This window comes from Zosterops lateralis (genome assembly GCF_965231275.1).
Source record: "Zosterops lateralis genome assembly, chromosome: 9".
NCBI classification, from domain to species: Eukaryota; Metazoa; Chordata; class Aves; order Passeriformes; family Zosteropidae; genus Zosterops; species Zosterops lateralis.
The window spans coordinates 4,910,607-4,932,395 of record NC_139769.1 but is presented as its reverse complement, the minus strand read 5'-3'; the positions used below and the strand labels follow the sequence as shown (position 1 = coordinate 4,932,395).

Sequence of the window (21,789 nt, the reverse complement as noted above, 5' to 3'; positions counted from 1 at the left end):
TTGCCAGCTCCATCCTCCCCCACTGGTCATGGCTTTGGACAGCTGGGTCATGTCCAGATTGGGGTTAAGGCAGACAGTCCTCAGCTCCACATCCACATTCCACACATGGGAATTCCTCATCTTTCTCAACCCACTGCTCCATCTCTGCCTCAGCGTTTCTTCAGCCTCACCTGCCCAAAGTGGTGTCTGCAGGAGGCACCACAAGGTCTCAGTGGAGCCACGCTGCCCAGGTCAATGGCCTGCTCAAAGCACTCGATACCAAATGTTTTCTGTTTGTCCCTGAGGAGCTGCAGTTAGGGAATGGAATGGTGTCATCCAGGTCAAACTCCACAGCTTGGCCCAGGAGTTTCATCCATCAGGAACAGTTCTTGCAGTGTCCACCCTCATGTCACAGTAGAAGAAAGTAGAGCTAGGACAAGACAAAATGGGTCCTTGACAGCCATGAGCCCATCTGCTTCCCCTTCCAGGCTCAGTCTTGGGGCAGCATGCCCTGAGTGTTCAGGGGCAGAACCACTTAGAGGGTGCCTGAAGGATGGCTGAGATATCAAAAGCCACCTTCTTAGCTCATTCCAGCTTTCTCCAATCCAGTCTGGCACACAGACATTGCCTGACACCCAGTGACCACCTCCACACTGCACTTTTCAGCCTCCTCCCTCAGCTCGGGGGGAGTTTGACATCTCTGGAGCACACAGTAAAACACTCCACTGGAGAAGGAGACAGCACTTAGTGAAGAGTTAAATAATCCTGTTTAAATAATAGGGAAATAAGAATGAATCCTTATTTTAAAAACGGCATTTAAAGAAATCTTCACAATTCTTCTCTAATGTGAAGTCCTTATGTGCACTCCGGTTTACAGAGAGCTGGAAATAGGCAAAAAGCAAGGAATTAAAGAGCACCTCTTTGATGCTCTGGGTTATCTGGAAGCATTGAAGTCATTAAACAGTTGAGCCAGTTCTGCAGGGTGACTCAACATCCTGTGTGCCCAGAGGGACCTGGGGAAGTTCCTCAGCAGCTCAGTGCTAGAGCTGGGATTTGGCCCAGGTTTCCTGGCTTACAGGTGGCAACTTCCCTCCCAGACCAGCCTTCACTGGTTTTGTCAGGCAATTCCTTCTCCCTCCATATTTGTCACCACAATTAGACAGGCACTGAAAATGCTGTTTGAGAAAGGTGCTGTGCCTGTCTCAGGGGTTGGAGGACCAGGATGGATCCCTGTGGGAAGGGGGTTTGCTCACACCTTGGACACCCAGGTGCTGCTGTGTGTCCCTGGGGCCCTCCAGAGCCACACTGCAAATCCCTTTGTCCATCCTGCGTGTCCAGGAATTGTGAGATTTTCACCAGGCAGTTTAGGATGGGAGGGTTGTCTCCGTTTCTATTGTTGGAGCCAGAGAAGTGAAACACATTTCCATCGGTGACTTATTACCTGCTGTGCTGATCAAAGGGACAAAACCATCTTGGATTGATTCGCCGGGGCAGTGTTTTAACCAGGAGGATTTAAGGCTACACAGGAGATGTGGTCTGTGGGGAAAGCTGATCTCTTATTAAATCAGCAGACAGCACTGAACGCGGGGCTCATCTCTGGGGTTATGTGCCTGAAAGCCTGTCTGGGCTCCTTATTTCTTCCAGCTGTGCTGGGGGAACCTAATAAAGGTATTGCTGTCCCTGCAGCCTTTCACCAAACTGCTCCCCCGCTGCTTTGCTGGGGCTGATTTATGGCAGCGGGGCCAAACGCGTGGCCTGAGAGGGGCGTGCCCTGCCCATGGTGAGACTGAAGGGCTCAGCTCCTGTCTGGGGCCTCCCTCTTTGCCCCCAGGGATTTCCGGGAGGAAAAATGCTCAGGATGGGGAGAAGACAAATGAAAGACCAAGCAGGCAATAGCAGCTGTCTTGAATCAGCCCCTGGCCCAGCACCAAAGAGATCAAGGGGTCAGTGTCAGAGTAGCCACTGGGGTGGTGGAAAATGGTTCTTCCCTTTCCAGCAGCAGCCCCAGGTAGCACCAGGCCAGGGCTAGGGAGGAGAAGTCAAGGCAGGTGAGAGGCCAAGATATTCAGAGATCAAACCTCTCTCCATCCTGCAGGATTTGCAGTTTGGTGGCACATCCCATCCACCCATGGATATGCTCCTACACAGCTTATAGGGTCCCTGACCCCACAGTGCTGGCTCACACACCTTTGGCTCACTGATTTGATGCCCTCCAGTGATATTACTGTAACTGCTGGACAATGTTTTGTGCCCAGTGGAGTGGTGGTTGCAGGTCCTGCCTTTGATTTTCCCCTTGGGGTGTTGCTGGGGAATATAAAATCATTGCAGCTACCCAAGGTGGGGGTGCTTTCTCCTGGGTAACCCTCGGGTGCTTTTACACAGCTCCTCCTGAGCAGATAACATTTTGGTTTTTTCCCTGCCAGGACCCTGCTGTTTTCCAGCCCTGTCTGCAGAGGGGCGGGGACATTCCCTGGGGAAGGGAGATGCTGGGTGCCACGGTGATGGTTGCCATGGCAAGGGCTGTCACCATCCCCGTGGTCCTTGGGGACCAGAGCTGTCAGCATGTGGCTGCAGGCAGTCCTGGGGCCATGGGCAGCCAGGTGAGAGCTGGATGTGTAGGGTGTGCTGGACTTGCTGATGTAGCTCTTCTCATCTCCCAGACTGTCCGTGCCTGCTGGGAAGCAGCTCCTTGCACAGGGACTTTTTGCACAGGATGGTCCGGGACACCCAGCTCGAGCTGGGAGGAGCCTGGGGTGGAAGCACGGGCTGGGCTGAGCACCCAGCATGGAGCACATGCTGCCCACAGGCAGGTGAGCCTGGCAGGAGCTCAGCAGTGACCACATTACCTCTGCCTGCATCCTCAGGCCTTTGCCCTTTTCAAGGGATGCGTGGACAACCCTCCCCATTAGTTTTGCTCTGTTTCACCTGCAAGCAAGCGGATGCACTTCATGGATGAGGGCACCTGGGTTTGAGTCCTTTTAGGTGCCAGGAGCTCCTTGTATCCTCAAAAAAGTCATGCTCTGCTGCTTAAAATCCAGAGTTTTTCCTCTAGCACCATCAGCAGCACATTGCAGAGGCAGTGCAGGCAGGAGCCCTTCCCTCAGTACCCATTCCTGGAGCTGTATTCATCTTGGCAGCTTCCCCATGGAGAACCAGAACAAAGCCTAAAGGGCTCAAAGCAGACAAAGAAAGCTTTAGTCTGAAATAGTCCACCTTAGCTAGGGATGAACAGCAGGAATCCACATGGCTTCTCTCCTATATCCAGCTGAGTGAGGAACAGGCAGCTTGAAAGAGGTCAAGACATCTTGGTAATTGGTGGGGAACTTTCAGATTACACTTGAGTGGGGAGGTTGTGACACTGCTGCCCTTCACTGCAGCTGGCAGTAGGTGACTGGTGAATGTGCTTGAGCCTGCAGGGATAATCAACTCTTTATGACCTGCTGTGGCCAGAGCTGCTCCTGGAGGAGACTGGCAGGGCTCCCTTTGGTTAACGTGTGGCACTGTTATATCACTTGCTGAGGTGAGTGGCTCTGGTGCTGGCACAATCAGCCTGGCCCTCAGGGAGTTTCTCAAACTGAGGGAAACCTCAGGAGCAGCCAGGAGCCTACAATTCATGACAGTGGTTGAAATTGTACCATGCCTTCCCTGAGATACTGGGCCAACAGGAAACATGACAGGGACGATTCCCTGTCCTCTCTCTGCCTGGCTGAACACAGAGACTTAAAAGACACTGCAATTAGCACTAATTAACTATTTTCAGCTGGGACTTTAGAGAAATTACATCCATGAGAAGAGGATGCCAGATCCTGCACATCTTCCCAAGGAAGATGTGATGGAACACACAGCTCACTCAGGGTTAAACACACAGTTTCAAACTCTGCTGCTACTTAGAGGAGTTGCACATACCTGTTATGGGTGGTGTTACCACACCTGAGTAGCCCCAAGTCCACCACAACTCCACAGATAACTGGGTCTGAAAATGTGCTACCATAGCAAAGAAACAGGGAATGAAAACCTGGAGACAATGGAGAAAGTGAGATGAGCAGAAAACGTCAGTAGCAACAAAAGCTGGCCATAGAAAGGTACTGGGAGCATGTTGGTTCTCCTAGAGTTAATTTTATCAGGTCTTGTACAAGTGTTTAGACCAGACAGGAATAATTAAATCTAGGTGTAATTACATGTTAGTTGTAGCTGATTAAGTATGCTAATTAATCTGCAATTATCATTTAGTGGGGGGAGATAATGGAACACAGGTAAAACTGCAGAGATTTAAGGAAATCCTGGCTATTGTTCTGAAGGAGGAGGTCTCTGAAGGGAAATTCCCGAGCAGTGATGTGGGTGAGGGAGGGTACAGAAATGCTGCTGGGGCAACAATAGAGAGTTGTGAAATGCAGCCTAAGCCAAGGCCAACACAGAGTGTGATTAAAGCAAGGAAGGGCTTTGGCACCTGAACTGCAGCTTCAGCAGGGCTGAGGCACTTGGCAGCCTGGCTTTTCTTCCTGGGAAAAGAGCAGTGTACACCCTGGGAGAAAGTGTATGAGGGAGGGGCAGGAACACCTTCCACTGCGCCTACAGAGCTGCCATGAAGATATTTATCAAGGAGACAGAAGAGTTGGGTGTGAAACTCCTCAGGCTGGAGAGTGCACCGAGTCTTTGCTCTCACTTTTGGCTGCTCATTCAAGACAGGGATTAGATTTATTAGCAAGAAATGTGAAGAATGAAGTAACTACCCATTGTCAATGGGTAGCACTTAAATGCAAAATGGGAGTTTGTCCTCCTTGGATAAATGTCACAGGGAAAGAATGAAGTGGTGTGTCTGTGTGTAAAAGATTGGGACAACTGCCATCATGAAGCTGTGTGGAGCTAGTGGGGAATAACTGAAGAGTTAAAGGCTCAGCTAGGAGGTGTTTCTTTTATTGCAGGTGTGTCTTGGGGCACAGATAAGCGAAGGCTCCAGACTTCAAAGACATTCCTACAAACATCACCTCCCACCACCTCCCTCCCAATGCCTTGGGTCTCTTACCCAGACTTCTCTCAGTAATCGCTGGCCATGTGGAACGACACAAGGAGCATGAGAGAAAATGATAAACAGCTGTTGAAAAGCAAGCAATCACTCATTAAAAAGACACCCCTGGGAACAGTACGCCGGCCAGAGCTTTATTTCCAACAGCCCATACAACCAAAAACCAAGAGCAACAGCAATGATGTGTGTGACTGATACAGTGCAGTACCCAATCACGGCATAGAAAGTTTGCCAATAAATTAAGGAGTGAAAAAACAAACACAGTGCATACCTAAAGATCATCAGCACATAAGTGAAACACAGCCTAAGTAGAAGTATTTGCATATCCTCTAGCTGTTTCAACATTGCCCTTTCAAAGCTAACCAAACCATTCTTGCTCTGTGCAGACTATCATACAAGCACTCTGGGCTAAATCATAGCTTCACCCCAGGGACAATTCCCTCGTGGGGGCAGGAAGGCAGGTCACACCCTGAGAATCAACACTTGCCTTCCTGTGTACCCCTGGTGCAGCCAGGAGGTGTGGCAGGCACTCCTGGATCACTGACACAGCTCCACGGCCCGGGCAGCACTGAGGACACTCTGCACTGGCTGTGTCTCCCCATGGAATGCTGCCCCCTGCACAGGATTTCAGGGGGTACCTTACTTGCACACAGTGTGCATCGCTGAGTTACAGCCCAAGCTTATTCCTGCCACTGCTTTATCATTGGTTTCATCTGGACCTTAAACATCCATCTATCAATAAATAAAATCATTGGTTTAGCACGCATAATAAAATTACACCTCCCACTGGTAACTGTTTGAGAAGTTCTCCATTTTAGCCCCTACACAAGCCTCAAGAAAATTACTTTCTTCTCCCAAGGCTCAGTAAGGTTTCAAGTAACAATTCTCAGTACTGCTTGGACAAGACACAGGCTTGGTTTGGAACCCTGATTCTGGCTACAGGGTCAAAACATTTCCACACTTCTACACTCAATTGTATCAAGTCCACGACTGTGCCATTTTCACCTGCGAGCAGCAGAAGAGGGAACTAACAGTACTTGCTGTTATTTCCTCTCCAGGTGACTGAAACAGTCCTTTTACAAAGCCTATCAACCTAACCCAGCTAAAATGAAAAGCAAAAATGTCACTCAAGTCAGAACCGAAGCCTGTGTGTATCAAGAGTTCACATCAAGAGTTCTTATCCACAGCCATTTGCTCTAACAAACCTCCTGTAAACACAGCCTTGACTTCCTTCTCCTAAAGACCAGGACAGAACAGTCTGAGATAAGCCATATCTTCCTCCAACTGAGTACTTATAAGGCACTAAAATTAAGCCACAACCAAAAAAAACCCCAAAAAACACAAACCCAAAAGAAACCCAAATAAACTGACCCACAAAGAAATTAAAATTTGGCTATATGAAATAGCAGCATTTTTTTTTCAGTGGTCTACAAAGCCAGAACATTGATACTTTGGGGCAAAAAAAAAAAACAAAAAACAACCAATGCACTGTCGGCCAACTACAAAACACCTAAAAACTTACATCCATTCGCACTTCATAATCAAAATCAGTACAAATCTGATAGGCACAAGTAAAAAGCATCTTCTTCACACCTCAATGCTCAGTTTTCCAGCAGAAGCCACGCCTGGGGAGCTCAGCTGCCATGCAGGACAACGTGAGCAGCCCAGCACCACCATCACACAGCTGGAGGATGATGGAGCGTGGATGAGCCGCTGCAGAGCTGCTCTACAGGATACTGACTGGAGGCAAATGTTTTTAACATCATGATTAATTAGACAGTGTGTTCAGCTTTGGCACCTATTTCTGAGCCCTCCCTCCTGTTTTTTCAGAAGTCATGTTAAATATAGCTATGGTACAGCTGGTGTAACTCCAGTGTCTTCATCCATTCCCATTATTTTTTCTTCTGCTTGGAAATAGGTGAACTCACCTATGTCACTACATTAGATACAAAGGCTAGCACTTCAGATTTCTTAAAAACAATCACTCTGAGTTTGGAAAACTGGTTTTAAAACATACGAAGAAATACTAAACATAAATGTGTAAAGCAGGAATTCATACCTTTAAACATCAATAAGAATGAGCTTATTTGGAGAGCAATAAAGCTTTTTTTTTTTTTTTAAAGGATATACTGACTAGCTATAGGTAAATTCCTCTTTCCCTGATTGCTTGGTGAGCTCAGCCAGGCTCAGTGCCTTGCAGCTTTGCAGATTTTGTCATACACTTCTGGAAAGGCATCCTTGCAATTCATCTCCTCCCTCAGCTTATGGTACAACGAGCCATCAAACATATCCCAGAACTCCTCACGAGTCATGTAACAATCTGCATACAGCATCTGGAAACTGGAGAGAAGGGAAAAAGAAGAGACAGAGACTCAGTATTAATTGAGCCACAAGATTTGATATAGAATATTAAAAAAAAAAAAAAAATCAGTGCAAGCTATGAATAGCAAATACTTAGCAAAACCATCAACAATGCTTTTAAAAAGAAGCAAATACAACAGCTCACATGGATTATGCTGGGACACTTAGCCAATTATGTTTTGTGGATTTAATATTTTTTTTCCCTGCCTATTTTCTTGGGATCCATGTAGGTACAGTCATATTTGCCTGCATTACAATATCCATTCAAGACAGATGCAACAATACATCCTTTGACTTTTTCATTTCTCTGGACACTGAGAATAGAACTAGGAAGGCAAGACGCCACCAAATGAGACCAGGCCAAGAAGATAAATTCATAGTGTAAACAAAGCATGGTGCAACAAAGGTCCATTTACAAATATAATCCTTCTTCAGCTGAGGACTCTTCCTCACTTCCATACTGTGCTCTCCAAGCTGCAGCTATCATCAGGGTACAGCAGCAAAACACAACCTAACACAGAGGCTCTATTATTCTGTGTGATTACAAAACTGGAAGATTAAGCATTTATCCATTGTTCATTTCCCAGGGACAGGTAGAAAGCAGACCAAACTTTGTCAGTAAAGAGCTTTAAATTAAAAGCTTAATTTCAAGTTAATGAAAAAAAAAAAGCTTAAAATTAACTTTGGGTTGCTTTGTTCTCTGGCAAATCACTTCTTGCGGCTCAAAGTCATTTGCAGTCCCCAAATCATCTCGAAGCAGCCTTGCCATTACTGCTCAGCCACATGGGACATGATCACTGTTACACTGAGAAGTAGGTCAAAATAGAAATGGGGATAAATTATACTGATGGTGTAAAAATACCGTGGAGTTGCTTTTTGTTCCTGAGAAACCAGCCTGTGGCTGCCTCTCCACTGACACCACTCCAGCAAATTAGGCTGGCTCGAGTGTGTGACAGATGGTGGGCACATGCCTCACGCCCACTGTGGTCCTGTGTAATAAGAACCCAAGGCAGGGAAAAGGAAGCTCTGGAGCACAAGTTTTGAGGGAGGAAAGAATGTCACCAGCACAGGGACTGACTGCAGGGACAGCCAAGGCTGGCCCCCGGGCAAGGACATCCTGGTTGCAAGGACGGGGCAGAGCTGCTCCACGATGCTGCAAGGACTGCAGGGAGAGCAGCCCCAAGGGCAGGCAGGGAAGCTGTCCAAACTTTTGGGATTCCTGAATGATGTATTCAAGGATGTATTTTGTAGCAGCAGACTCTACTGCCAGAGCAGCCTGGAGCTGAAAGGTGACGTCACCCAGCTCCCAATAACGCCGCAAGAACTTCAGCCAGTGTGTCCTTCTGTTTGGTTGGTTTTGCAATCAAATAATAAAGTGAAATCATATTTAAAAAGTCACCAAAATTAGAAATTTAAATTAGTTTTCAATTATTGTGGTGGTTAAATTAATGCCATATGAAATATTAAAGTTCAGTGGGATAAATAACTGCAATTAAACCACATGGGTGTGAATTATATGACATTATCACTATTCTGAGGAGTGGGGTCCTTACCCATGCACACTTCTTACAAACTTTTCCATTTGCCTCATTGAAGCCCTGGCTTCAAACTGTTTGCTTTTGGGCTCTCCATAAGCTCCTATATCCACGTAGAGTTCAGCTTCATTTCCTTTGGGATGGACCATACCAGGATTGTTGGGCAATATGAAAGGACATAACCAAATAGGGTACACCTGCAGGGGCAGGAAAACACTTTATCAGTTATTTTTTAACAAAATCATCCTTTAAGCTCTTTAATAACTGTGGCAAAATGAAGAATTAAGGGAACTTCCTCCCAGTCTCAGACTGAAACTCTTGCTTTCAGCTCTTCCTTCCCAGCTGTGCTAGTGTTGTTTTTAGCTGGACTTTCTAATGACCATAACACAAATGGATTGAAAATGTCCTCCTGGAATTACATCTCCTCCCCTTAAATATTTGAAATTAAAAAAAAAAAAACCAAAACACTCACAAACAAACCACACCTGATCTCAAAGCAACAACTGAATAAACATTCGAGCAAAAAGAGAATTAACTGTTTTCTTTTCCAGGTCAGTCCACAATTGAAATTATCAAAACTGAAATTCTACACTAACTAAAATAAATTCAGAAATAAAAGCAAGAAAGGGAAATGAAGCTCCACAGTTGTTGTTTACTGAGACCATCAACCGTTTTAGGTGAAAATCAGTTCAAGTTTTAGTAAGTGATAAAAACCTTTTAGAAATGTTGGCTTCTACCAAAGCTCGAATCTTTTATTTAATTCTTCTCTTTTACAGAAAGCTGTGTTTATTTCTGCTGCAGCCTTGCATCATGGACTCACAAAGCACAGCACTCCCCAGGACACTACAGTGACCTCTTGCACAAGCAGGATATTATGTCTTAAGATCAACAGTCACAGTTCTTATCACAAACAACCCCAGGATTTGCTGAGTTCTAAGGAGATGTGTTCTTACATTAAGGTCGACGTGGAAGGTCTGGATGGATTTTTCAAGGCTCTTCATTGGCACCAACATGTCCTGCACAACGTGGTGCTGCTCATACAGCTTCCTGATGGCTTCTCCTTGGGTGAGCTTTAACAGAGAGATTTTTGGGGGGACCATCCAGCCAAATAGGTAACGGAACACAGGGTTGTTGCCAAAAGGAATGATGTCCTTCAGAGAGGAAGGAAAAAAAGAGAGTTTGACTGAAGAATGTGTAAGTGGACCAAAAGAACACTTCAGAGTCTTCAGGGCAGTATTAGGCCAGATTTTCAATAAATCTAATTGCTGATGTACTACAATACAGATTAGCAAATTAGAGGGGCCTGGACTGCACTTGGCTACAGAGCCTTGCCCCAAGCCTCCACTGTTACCACTGATTTTCAGTTGTATGAATCACAACATACCCAGCCCCAAATAATTTCAGATAATAAAGTCCAGAGAGCAACAGGCTATTATCTTGCAACAGCCAAGGGAGGAGTGCACAAGGAACTAATCACAGAAGTTTTGCAAGAATAGCCAAATTTCTCAAAAACATTTTAAAGCTGTAAAATTTTAATTACCACCTTCACAGCTAACTCCTGTTTACCTTCTGCAGGAGCTGAAAGGATGTGGTACCTCACTCCAGAGATCCAAAATTAAGTAACGGAATATTTCACAACGTCAAATAAAGTTTTATGTAAGTACAACAATAAACACATTTATGAAACTCTAAGTAATAACATGACTACATAATTACTTTAGGTGGGGCAGTTTTTCAGCCACAATTTCACATTCATGCTTTTTCCATCATCTGAATTTGAAAAATCATTCAGTAGATACAAAAATTGAATGCTGAAATACATGTTTAAGGTCTAAATTCAGAAAAGCACTAAACCAAAAATTAGGAGTTTTTGATACAACACCTTATATGTGAAGAAGTGTCTTTGGATTTGCTGTACCCAAATGCAGAACTTGTAAATTTGACATAAATTTTGCCTTTTTTTTTTTCTTCGTGCCATGAAAGACAGAAGTTGCTGCCAAGGTGAAGAAGGTACATTGTACCTACACTATATTCCTGCAGATATATCTGAATTTTGGAACTGGTCTTACTTGGAGCTCCCAGAAGATGCTGCGAGTATGTCTGTGGTAATAATGTCTGGAAGGAATGTATTCTACTCCAGTCCTGTCAGCCTTCAAATACTTCTCCACATGCTTAAAGAACCATGGCTTGTAGTAGTTGCCAATTCTGTTTACCTAAAAGGAAACATGCATTCATTAGATAACAGTCACACCTTGCTAGACAACAGAATTTGTCCCCAAATTCCTTTCCTGGGAGGAATCTGTGATACATCCTCTGGATAAAACTGTCACAAGACATGTAGGGAGTCTTCATCACCTGCAAGGCTCCTTCTTACCTTTCTTGCCATTAAGGTTTAAGTAAGGTTTGCTACTGACAAGCTATTCAAGAGCCCATGAATGTGACAGAACTGAATTCCTAAAATGCCAATCTCTAAACCCATCATTAATTCAAAATCTCACATGGCAGAGAGGAAACATCCAGGTGGAAGGTTGCATGAACACTTAGCACGACCCTCCTGTGCATGCCCCTGATGTGTTTTTATAAATATTAGCAGAATTAAAAGTTTGCTGGGAAAAGAGTTACTCTGAATAACTGCAGTTCAATGCAGCATTGTTCAGTCTATGAGAAAAGATCCTTCTCTTCCTCCTCAGGTACTGCAGTGAAGAGGCTGTAGACTGAATTATTTGCTAGAACAATGAAATCTGTGGGTCATTTCTCATCAATGAAATATTTACAGAACAGACTCTGTTATAGTAGGAAAAGGTTATACTTCAAAATATTCTGATGGACTGATCCAAATTTTAATCCTATGTTAAGAGATTCTTCCAATTTTATAATGGTTTTATCCTAGCTTCAATTACACTTTGGGAGTATTTTTTTCACTGTGAGTCTTTAGTTACCTTGCTTTGCTCAGCTTCATCAGTCAAGACTCCTGTCATGATGACTGCTTCATCCAAGGAATACATAAGTCCTTCCACAAAACTATTCTCCTTTTTCTTAGACTCTTCAGTGAACTTCTCACAAATCTTCTGCAGTCCTCTCACTGGCTGGTAATGTATTTTGACATATTTCTTGGCAGGAATCATTTTTATTTCTGCTGCAACCAGGAAACCCAGAGTACCACAAGACCAAGGCACTGCATAAAATAGGTCTGAGTTTTCAGTCTGCAAAAAGTATGTCATACTAAATCATATATCCAAACCAATAACTGTCAATGACATTGTAAATGATAGCAAAGTAACATTTTGTCTTACTGGTGAACATCTCACAAGGCTTCCATCAGCAAGAACGAGCTCATAGGCCACACAGGTGTGCTGAAAAAGTCCATAGATATGGGATGAAGACTCAATGCCAGTTCCCATGATCAGGCCACCTTATCAAGAGAGCACACAACAAATTAAGTGAAACACACTCCAAAATGTGGGTGATGACAGCAAACCCCAACTTTATAAGCCCTTTTAAGACTACTTTTTTTTAAAAAAAGGAAGTGCTTATAACATAAATATCACAAAGAACATAAGGTTCAACAGAGTTATTTCCAGAACCTTTAAAACAATGCAATGTTTTACTGCATAAAAATAGCCTAATGAAAGTACAGCAGAATCAGTGAGTCTCTTGATGAGTAACCCTTACCTACTGTGAGATCATCAAGCTCTGGTACCACAGGGATAGTCCAGCCCATGGGGTTCAGGTGTGCAGTCAGCTGGCCCATGGTCACCAAAGGCTCCACACGAACAACCTAAAAAGCAAAAAAAAACCAAAAAACAAACCCACTCCCAAGATCTCAGCAAACATAAATTAAGAGTTCAGCATTAATGATGACAAAACATGGCTAACCGGATACACTCCCATCTGTTATCAGAACTCAGAGACTCACTTTCCTAAGAGAGAGCTACTAAAAATAGTGGGAACTGTTTAGTGATTCCTCCTCTGCCTCAACATCTTGTTGCTCAGTGCCCAAACCCATAAATCAATCTGGTCTTTTAGGCTTCAGCACATAAAAGCCAAGCAAGTCCATATGCTGAGTTCTTCAGATAGAACGATCCAAGCACACACTGCAAACCCTTGAAATTTGATAGGTCTGCTACAAAATTTTGCTTTTTGTGAGTTCTCATCCCTTCAACTCTGAGTATTGTCAAGACAACTATAAAACCCATTACAGTGAACGCTTTGTGATGGAATCTGTTACCTTTCTTTCGCTGTCGACTTCCAGAACGTCCATTAAATTGATCATGATGTTCTTGTGAGTCTTCTTGTATTTTCCAACACGGAGAGACACGGTCAGCCAGCCCGGCCGGCCTGTGCACATGTACCTCTTGCTGCCTTCCTTCTTCCATTCCCTGACCTGCAAGAGCCAACAGCTGTCAGAGCTGGGATGCTTTGGAAGTCCCTTTGCAGATCTCTGAACTTGTAAATAAAATACCAGAGTGGTTTAGTTATGTAGAAGACACATGACTAATATCCTGTAGCTCTGGGGTTTTCTTTTGGGGGAGGGATTCAGAAAGCAAACAAGGCACTAACAGAGAGTTTAAAAACCACTCCTCTAAGGGAGGCATTATCACTGATATAATCTTAGCTCTAATCTAAAACACACAAAAAGTGGCCTGAGCCTGAAAATGACCAGGCAAAAAGAGAAAACCTGTTCTAGTGGAAGCAACCTGGTCTAGTGGAAGATATCCCTGCCCACGGCAGGGTGGGATTGGAATAAGATGATTTTTAAGGGTCCCTTCCAACCCAAAACCTCCTAGGATTCTACAAAAAGTTGAAAAGGAAAATGTGTAAGCCATAGATATGTGCCACGAATTCTGCAAAGCCACAGTGGTCAACACCCAGAGACCAAACAATTGCATTTTCTCCAAAGCTGAGCTGCTACTACATCTGGCAAAAAAAAAAACCCAAAAAACCCTCAACCAACAACCCCAATCCCTCTGAGAATAACACATTAACACCCATCTGTATCCGCGGCGTGACCGACAGGGCAGGAAACAGGAGCGGACGTGACAGAATTTACCACCAACATCAGGGAGCACAGAACCATCACTACAGACATCTGCATTTCTGGGTGGAGGAAATAAAACTTTTCCTCCACCCAGAAGCGTCTCATGGATCTGGGGGTGCTGAGCAGCAGGACGTGTGTGGAATCCCAACACGGTTCTGGGCCTGTCGTTCAGAGATTGATGTTCCATACTGCACACACGTGTGTCCCTGAGCCCAGCCCGGCTCACAGCACATCCCTGAGGAAACCGCAGCGCCAGCGGCCCCGGGCAGGGACTTCCACAGGAGTTTCAGCGGGATAAGAACCCTGCAGGAGGCTGAAAGCCCCTCTGGCGTTCATTCCTTTGCTTTCCCCCGCTCCAGCCGGACTTTGCCCTCAGAGCGGAATGGCGGGAGGGTGTGTGTGTGTGTGTGTGTGTGTGTGTATGAGGGGATGAGGGGATGGTGACAGAGAGCGGGACATGGACACGCCGTGCCCTCACAAAGCCGTGCTAACCCCCCTCCCGGGGGTCCCGCGGTCCTGTCAAGCCTCACCTGCTCCTGGATGTGCCGGACGCGCTGGGCGTGCTGCCGCGGGGCGCTGTGGAGGCGCCACACGGCCCATGCGCGCAGATGGTAGTAGATGTCGAAGAGGATGGAGAGCGGCATGAGGAAGAAGCAGACGAAGACCCATCGGTGGTGCACCAGCACGGCCTCCAGGCCGCGGTGGCGCACCCAGAGCAGCAGGAGCAGCAGCCCCGCGCCCACAGACCACAGCGCCGACATGACGCCCACCGCCCGCTCGCGCTCCATCACGGCCGCGCTCCCTTATGGGGACCCCGCCATGCCGCGCCCGCCGCTCGCGCGCTCGCCGCCCGGGCCACGCCCCTCCGCCCCCATTGGCCGAGGCGTGAGGAGAGGGGAGGGAGGCGGCCAATCGGAGAGCTCCGCGGAGATCGGACCAGGCGCTGAGGGCGCCGATTGGCTGCGCGCGGCCGGCCCCCCGCTCCCCCTCATCGCCGCGGACACGGGGGCCCCCCCTGAGGCGGGGGTGTCACCGCCTGGGGACAGCGGGGACGGGGCTGGGACCCCCGGGCAGGGCCGGGAATGGGGATCGGGACAGGGCTGAGACCCCCGGGCAGGGCCGGGAATGGGGACCGGGACAGGGTCAGAGCCCCGGGCAGGGCCGGGAATGGGGACTGGACAGGGTCAGAGCCCCGGGCAGGGCCAGGAATGGGGACTGGACAGGGTCAGAGCCCCGGGCAGGGCCAGGAATGGGGACCAGGACAGGCTCAGAACCCCCGGGCAGGGCCGGGAATGGGGACCGGGACGGGCTCAGATCCCCAGGCAGGGCCGGGAATGGGGACCAGACAGGCTCAGATCCCCAGGCAGGGCTGGAGGAGCCGGGTCAGAACCCCGGGCAGGGCCGGGCGCTGGTCCTGAGACAAGGGCTGAGGGGATACAGGGCAGAGGACAAGGGCTGAGGCAGAGGGGACCCCCCAGACAGTTCCTTGGTGCTGCTGTGGTGCCCAGTGTCTCCCGGGCAGGGGGTGCACCCTGGCGCCTTTAGGTTGGGGTCTGGAGCAAAACACCTCCACATCCCTCACCTGCGCATCCCTCTGGTGGTGTGGGCACCAGAGAATCCGGCAGTGTGGGTGTCTCTGACAGAAAGTCCAATGTGCCATGCAGTTCCATTTCTAGAATAAAGAAGGGGGCACCTCCCTCCAAAACACAGCTTGCTCTCTAAAACCCTGGCAGGAAATTCCTATCCATGATGGAACCATGTGACAGAAGATAAAGTCTGTGAGAAACATGAGACTTTGTTTTTTGAAGTTAAAATCCCTCAAGGGATGTGCTGCTTGAGAGGACAAAGGTGCAGTGACAGCCCCAGGAGGTCCTGGCACAGCCAGTGCTGTCAGGGACCCTGGAATGGCAGAGACTTTGCCGTGGCACTGCTGAGTTCAGAGAGGAACAGGGAATCAAGGTGTTCCCTGAGAACACAGCCCTGGTGATGTAACACAAGTGTCAGCTGCTGACCCCTCCTCTTTGCTAGCAGCAGAAATGCTGACCTTGTCCTTTAGGTGGTTGATAGCTGGGAGATGGAAACTTCAGCCAGGGAGGGATCAAGGCTCAGCTGTGGCAGGCCAGCCACACCTTTCAGCTGTCTGCAGACAAATGGAAGGCTTTGTTTTGAACCCTACTTCATGATTTCATGGAATCATTCACAGAATGGTTTGGGTTGGAAGTACTTTAAAGATCACCTAGTCTCAAGCCTTTGGCCATGGGCAGAGCCATCTTCCATTAGAACAGTTTGATCAGGTCCCCGTGCAACCTGGCCTGCAACAATTCCAGGGATGGAAATTTTACCACATTGCTTTTCTAGATTTCGTCCCACTGCTTTTATTGAAAGACTAGACAGAGACGTCACAGCTCTCATATTTGGAAAGGGTCTCCTAATTTCCAGACTAAATTTATTTATAGCCAAATTATATTTGTTGCTCTTTTGCCTAGTCTGCTCACTAGCTCTTCTTACATCTGAGCTGATTGATGTTTTCTGCTTTTATTTATCAGTTCATCTGCTGATAGAAATTATTCATGCAAAAGAAGGTTCCCATGTCCCAAGAGAGGTTATTTTAACCTCTCTGAAGGACCTAAATAATTACTCCTGATCTGAATGTGATCAAGCACTGGGCTTATTGAATAGCAGCATCATTTATTCATAAGGGGATATTTATGCCTTCAGTGTAAATACTATTTTGAAATTGTTTTTATGAAGAACCATTAGAAGTCCTTATAATGTTTTTCATGTTTTGCCCTTGTTTTTGTAAGGCCCTAGGCAACAAAAAGGGGGTAGGTGGGCCCAAAGATTGTGATGTGAAACTACTTTAAAGCAAAGGAGTGAACCACTGTTCAAATTACAGTCAATTTGCTCCTGTAGCTACTGATGCCAGGCATAGAAAACACAGGAATGGGAGGAGGATGAGGGAAGGGGAGATAGATATTAGAGATGCTGGTGGTTTTCAGTTGTAGTTGTTCTAGTTATTTGAGCAAAACATCATCCAACAGTCTATGTAGGCTTAGGAAAACATCATCTGCAAATCTGGTTGGAAGAGCTAAGGTTCCCTTGGTAGCTTGGTGGGACTAAAATCCTTGGTTTCTTCAATTAAATTAACATTTTAAGTGTGTTTGAGCTGTTAGTGCTTCTTAAAAAAGCAGTCCTTTTCCCTTCCTCTCCTCCCTCCCTCCCTCTCCTGCCATCCCATCCACCCACTCATGCTGTTCTGGGCATGCTGTGCAGTACAAGTGCTTCTGCTGTCACTCAGTAAAACAAGTTGGAGAAATGATCTGACTGAGGAATTAAACATTTTATTTTTAAATTATTTTTTTTCCCCTGCCTGGATCAGCTCCCTGGTGGAGCTCACCCCACGCATGCCTGTGCTGGGAGCAGAGCAGGGGCCTGGCATTGACCCTGCCAGAGCTCCCCATCCTTTTGGGGACACCTCATCCCTGCCAGCCCTGAACAGGACTCTGTTCCTTACCCAGCAGGGCTCTCTGGTAACCATGCAAAGGCTTTTGGATTAAAGATGCAGCTATTTGTCCAAGGAGACAGGGAAAAGGGACACACAGAGTTGTGGAATCATAGAATTGTTCAGACTGGAAAAGCTGTCTAAGATCATTAGGTCCAACTGTTTTCCCAGCATGGCCAAGGACACTATCCCAAGTGCTACAGCCACACAGCTTTTAAACCCCTCTAGGGATGATAATTCCACCACTGCCCTGGGCAACCTGTTCCAGTGTTTGATAACCCTTCATGTGAAGAAACTGTCCCTGATATGCAATCAGAACCTCCCTGGCACAGCTCGAGGCTGCTTCCTCTTGTCCTGTCCCTTGTTCCCTGGGAGAGGAGCCTGACCCCCACCTGGCTCCGAGCTCATTTCAGGGACTTGTAGAGACTGAGAAGGTCCCCTCTGAGCCTCCTTTTCTCCAGGCTGACCCCCCTCCAGCTCCCTCAACCTCAGACATGTGTTCCAGACCTTTTCCCAGCTCTGCTGCCCATCTCTGAACACACCTCAGCCCCTCAATGTCTTTCTTGTCATGAGAGTCCCCGAAATGCACCCAGGATTCGAGGTGTGGCTTCATCAGCACCGAGCATAGGGGGACAATCACTGCCCTGATCCTGCTGGCAACACTGCATGGTCATAACATACAGAGCGTTTGAGCTGCACACAGAAGTAGGCTGAAGAGTTCTGCCTCCATAAGAATAATACCAAGAGGCCTTCAGTGGCACCAAAGGAAGGCATTGAAAAGCATCAAAAAAGCCCATTTTTTTCTTGCAAACTCTCATAGCCCTGGTACTGACTGCCACAGAGCTGCTGCTGAGCAGTGCCAGGATGTTGAAAGGACAGGCAATTAATAGGAATAGTTATGAAAACTAATAAAGAGTTTAGGAAAGGCTGCAAGCCTACTCAAATCCATAAACAAACCAGCTAAAGGTTACTCAGGGTTAGGAGTCACCAGCCAGGTTTTCCTGCACGTTGGTTTGGTGCAAAGCTGGAGCTGTTTGACACGGGAGCGTTTCTGAGGGTTGGAGGGAGGTGGTGCTCAAACTGCTTGTGAGAAGCTCCCTCTGCTGAGAAATCCAAAGTATGTTCAGTGGCCCTGAAGGAAAAGCCTGCAGGGGAACTCAGTGTCCCTGTCTTTACCTGATGTTGCTCAACTGACCAGCTTCCAGATGGGTTTTTTGAAAATGTATTTATCAGTGAGATATCTATTGCCCAGGACCTATTTCTCAGGTTTCACAAATGTTGCATGTGAGGGAGTAAAGGGGTGTGGTGGCTTGAAGAGGAGGAGGGCAGAGGGGTTGGTACAGCAGCTGTAGCTGGGGTGGCCCTTGGGAAATAGGTCAAAAAGGGAAAATGCATTTTTAGTTACTTTAGAAACTTCCAGATAGCTCTCAGGGGAAGTGAAACACCAGCTGAAGGCTTAGGCAAGGTTAGATTGGTGAGGCTGTTTTAGGTGTAGGTGGGCCTAATGTGGAAGGACTTGTTTAACATCCGTGGTGGGGAAAGCTCTCCACATGGATTGTCCATCCTGTCCAGCACACCGAGTTCTTGGGGTGACTTTGCTCTTTTTTCCTTGCTTTCCTCTGTCCTCTCAAGGCTGCAGCCACCCTGTTCACACTGGGAAGTGCTTCACCAAGAAAAGGAATAACTGATGCTGCAGGAATCAAGGATTCCTGGGCTGTATCCCATGTGCTCTGATGCCAATTGTGTCACAAAGCCCTACTCCTCTGGTGATGAGCTGTTGTAGGTGCCTGGTGGGGCCCATCACCGCTGGAGGGGGAAGCAGATGCAGGATGTGAAGTGAAATCAGGAATACTGATGATGGCAGAGTGTGTCCTATCCTTCAGTGGCTGTGCTCTGCATCAGGAGGCAAGGTCAGCTGCTGGTCAGCACGTTCACAGAGCCACCAAAAAACCCCTCAGTACTGCAGAATGTACCAGAGCTTTCATGTATTCTCTGTGATGTGCATTAAATCCAGCTTTACAACTGCCTCTGAAAGGATACCCTGTCTGGGATTTATAAAAAGAATCACTTGTCAAAACAGACTGGGAAAGGAATTCAGCCCTCCCTTCACTGTCACCAGGGTAGTGTCCTCTGTGGCAGAAACGAAAGGGCTGTGACATGGAAGTGGATGTGGAGAGCTGGTTACTGAAGAACTTGGTGTTCCAGCACTCAAACTACAGGCTGAGGGAGGTCAGGCTCCTCTGGATGAACAGTGGGGGACAGTGAGCTCATGGCAACCATCAATTGGCTTTACAGCCCTGAGAGGGAGGAGAAGTGGGTGAAGAAACTGGTGCTCCCCTGTCTCCTTCTATCAGTGAGATCCTGGGGATGCTGACTGTGCTGGGCATCAGAAATGAGCTGCAGCCACTGAAAGGCAATAAATGCATCATTTCAGACTCATGACAAAATGGACACAAGTGCCAGTGGCTTCCAGGATGCTCAGGGTGAGCTTTGTCATGGAGGCAGTTGTGAACCACAGCTTGTGGGGAGCGACTGCAGGGTACCCTCTCCCATCACTGGCCTCTGGAATCTTCTTGCTTGGAGTGGCAAATGCTGTGGGAACATGCAGGAATCATTTGGTGATGGTGAAGACTTGCCAGCATCACCAGAGGAAAACACTACATGTTATTTTTCTTTACAGGCCAAATTTTTCTCCCCTTTTCAGCTCCCAGAAAACCTGCCTGTGTGTTTGGCCTCCCAATACCAGATGTACTTGCAGGCCTTTTTCCTCCAAATAAAGCTAAGGCTTGCACTGCCTTGGCTGTGGCCATTCTCTCTGGTGCTGTCACTCTGTCACCTGTCTGCTTTCATTTATTTCAACATTGTAAAAATTTCATGGGCCCATGCCCAGATGATGTAAACTGATAAAACTCCAGGCCATGCTCCAAAAACATCAGTGTAACTGTAGCATCTGGCCCTTTGGGTTTACTTACCAATGCCAAAGAAAAATAAGAAAAGCTGTGAGCAAAGCAGAAAAAAAGGGAAAAGAATGGCTAGGAAAAAAAAAAAAGAGTTTAAGATGTTGTTATATAAGAGTCTTATAGCTGTTAAAGTCACCTAGAATATCCTTTTAATAAACGAAGAAATCGCAGCCAGATAAGTTAATAATTAAGGGTGACAAAAATATACCGTTGTTCCATTAATAAGGAGCTGTATTGGTCTTATTGAAGATAAATGGAGGCGTATTTAACGTGGTTCAGTGCTATGCTGATAGACTACAAATGTCCTTTTTTTTCACTAGAAAACTCAGTATAAAATCAGGTCAATAGCTGATTGCCAGTATTTGTTCCCTCCAAGTTGCTCGGCTCCTTTCAGCAGCAGCTGTGCCTTGGAAGCGACTCCCACGTGTATGGAACTGAGCAGAAGGAAGCTGGAGGCTTTGAGAAGAGGTTCCTGCCCTTTTCTGTGGAGGAGAACAAGATGTGCTCCCATGTGTGGATCATCTCATGGAGATACAGAACGATTTTCAGGCTGAGGATTGGATGAATTGACCAGTCCTCAGCTCTGCAAATCAGTGGCTGGAATAGGTGTCTGCACAGGAGGTGATGAGGATGTGATTGCTCAGTTTCCTTTAGTACAGGAAATTTCTGTAGAATCCAGTTTGGCAGACTTGGCTGGAGCCATACCTAGTAAAATGAGACAGCAATTTCAATACCTCCTGACACGAACCCCAATTTCTTCATACTTCCAGTAAGCGTCAAGATATGATTGCTGCAGCACTCTGCCCGTGGGGAAAAGTGGCCTTTCAATACCCACCCACAGAAACCCTGTGACTCAAATAAATCTGAGAATGGGTAAATGCACAGATCCTGCCCACAGCTCATGTTAAACTCCAGGTGCACTTCCAAGCCCCTCATGTGCTGAGCTGAAGACTCACACAGCTGCTTTCTGTCTCTTCCTGCCCTCTCCATCCTTGGCAAGGCCCATTTGTTTGCAGAATACTTAAGGAAAACATTGAGAAATCAGACAGCAATAAAACATTGTCATCCCAGAGTGGTTAATTACCATTATCTGTGGTATCAGCCTGGAGTCTGTAATAAACTGTGAACTTTTATTGCACTGAGGTGTCTGCTTACATCCAGACTAATGCACGATATAGGGCTGGGATGAATTTTCCCTCATGCTGGAACTGGCAGAAGAGTTTCATCCTTCTGTGAGGCAACCAGTCATCTTCCAACAAGAGCTGACACTCCTCTGACACAGGGGAAGCACCAGAGAAGTGAAACCACACATTTTCCAATAAGATGAGTAGCCAAAAAAAAAAGGACAGGATACATTTTGGGGAGCAAGATTAACTCTTTGGATCCTGGGT

At 46.8% G+C, this 21,789-nt stretch overlaps 1 protein-coding gene across 1 annotated transcript; it reads right to left on the bottom strand.

Annotated features, from left to right (window-relative positions):
* Nucleotides 1–5,115: 5,115 nt before the first annotated feature.
* DHCR24 (24-dehydrocholesterol reductase) lies at nt 5,116–14,724 on the bottom strand (the record flags this gene model as incomplete). The annotated part of the gene is made up of 9 exons (XM_083867535.1): nt 5,116–7,342; nt 8,917–9,095; nt 9,852–10,049; nt 10,968–11,111; nt 11,838–12,101; nt 12,192–12,310; nt 12,571–12,676; nt 13,127–13,282; nt 14,467–14,724. 9 exons carry the CDS (start codon nt 14,722–14,724, stop codon nt 7,189–7,191), a joined length of 1,578 nt encoding a protein of 525 aa, XP_083723661.1. The 3' UTR covers nt 5,116–7,188.
* Between the last annotated feature and the right edge of the window lie 7,065 nt (nt 14,725–21,789).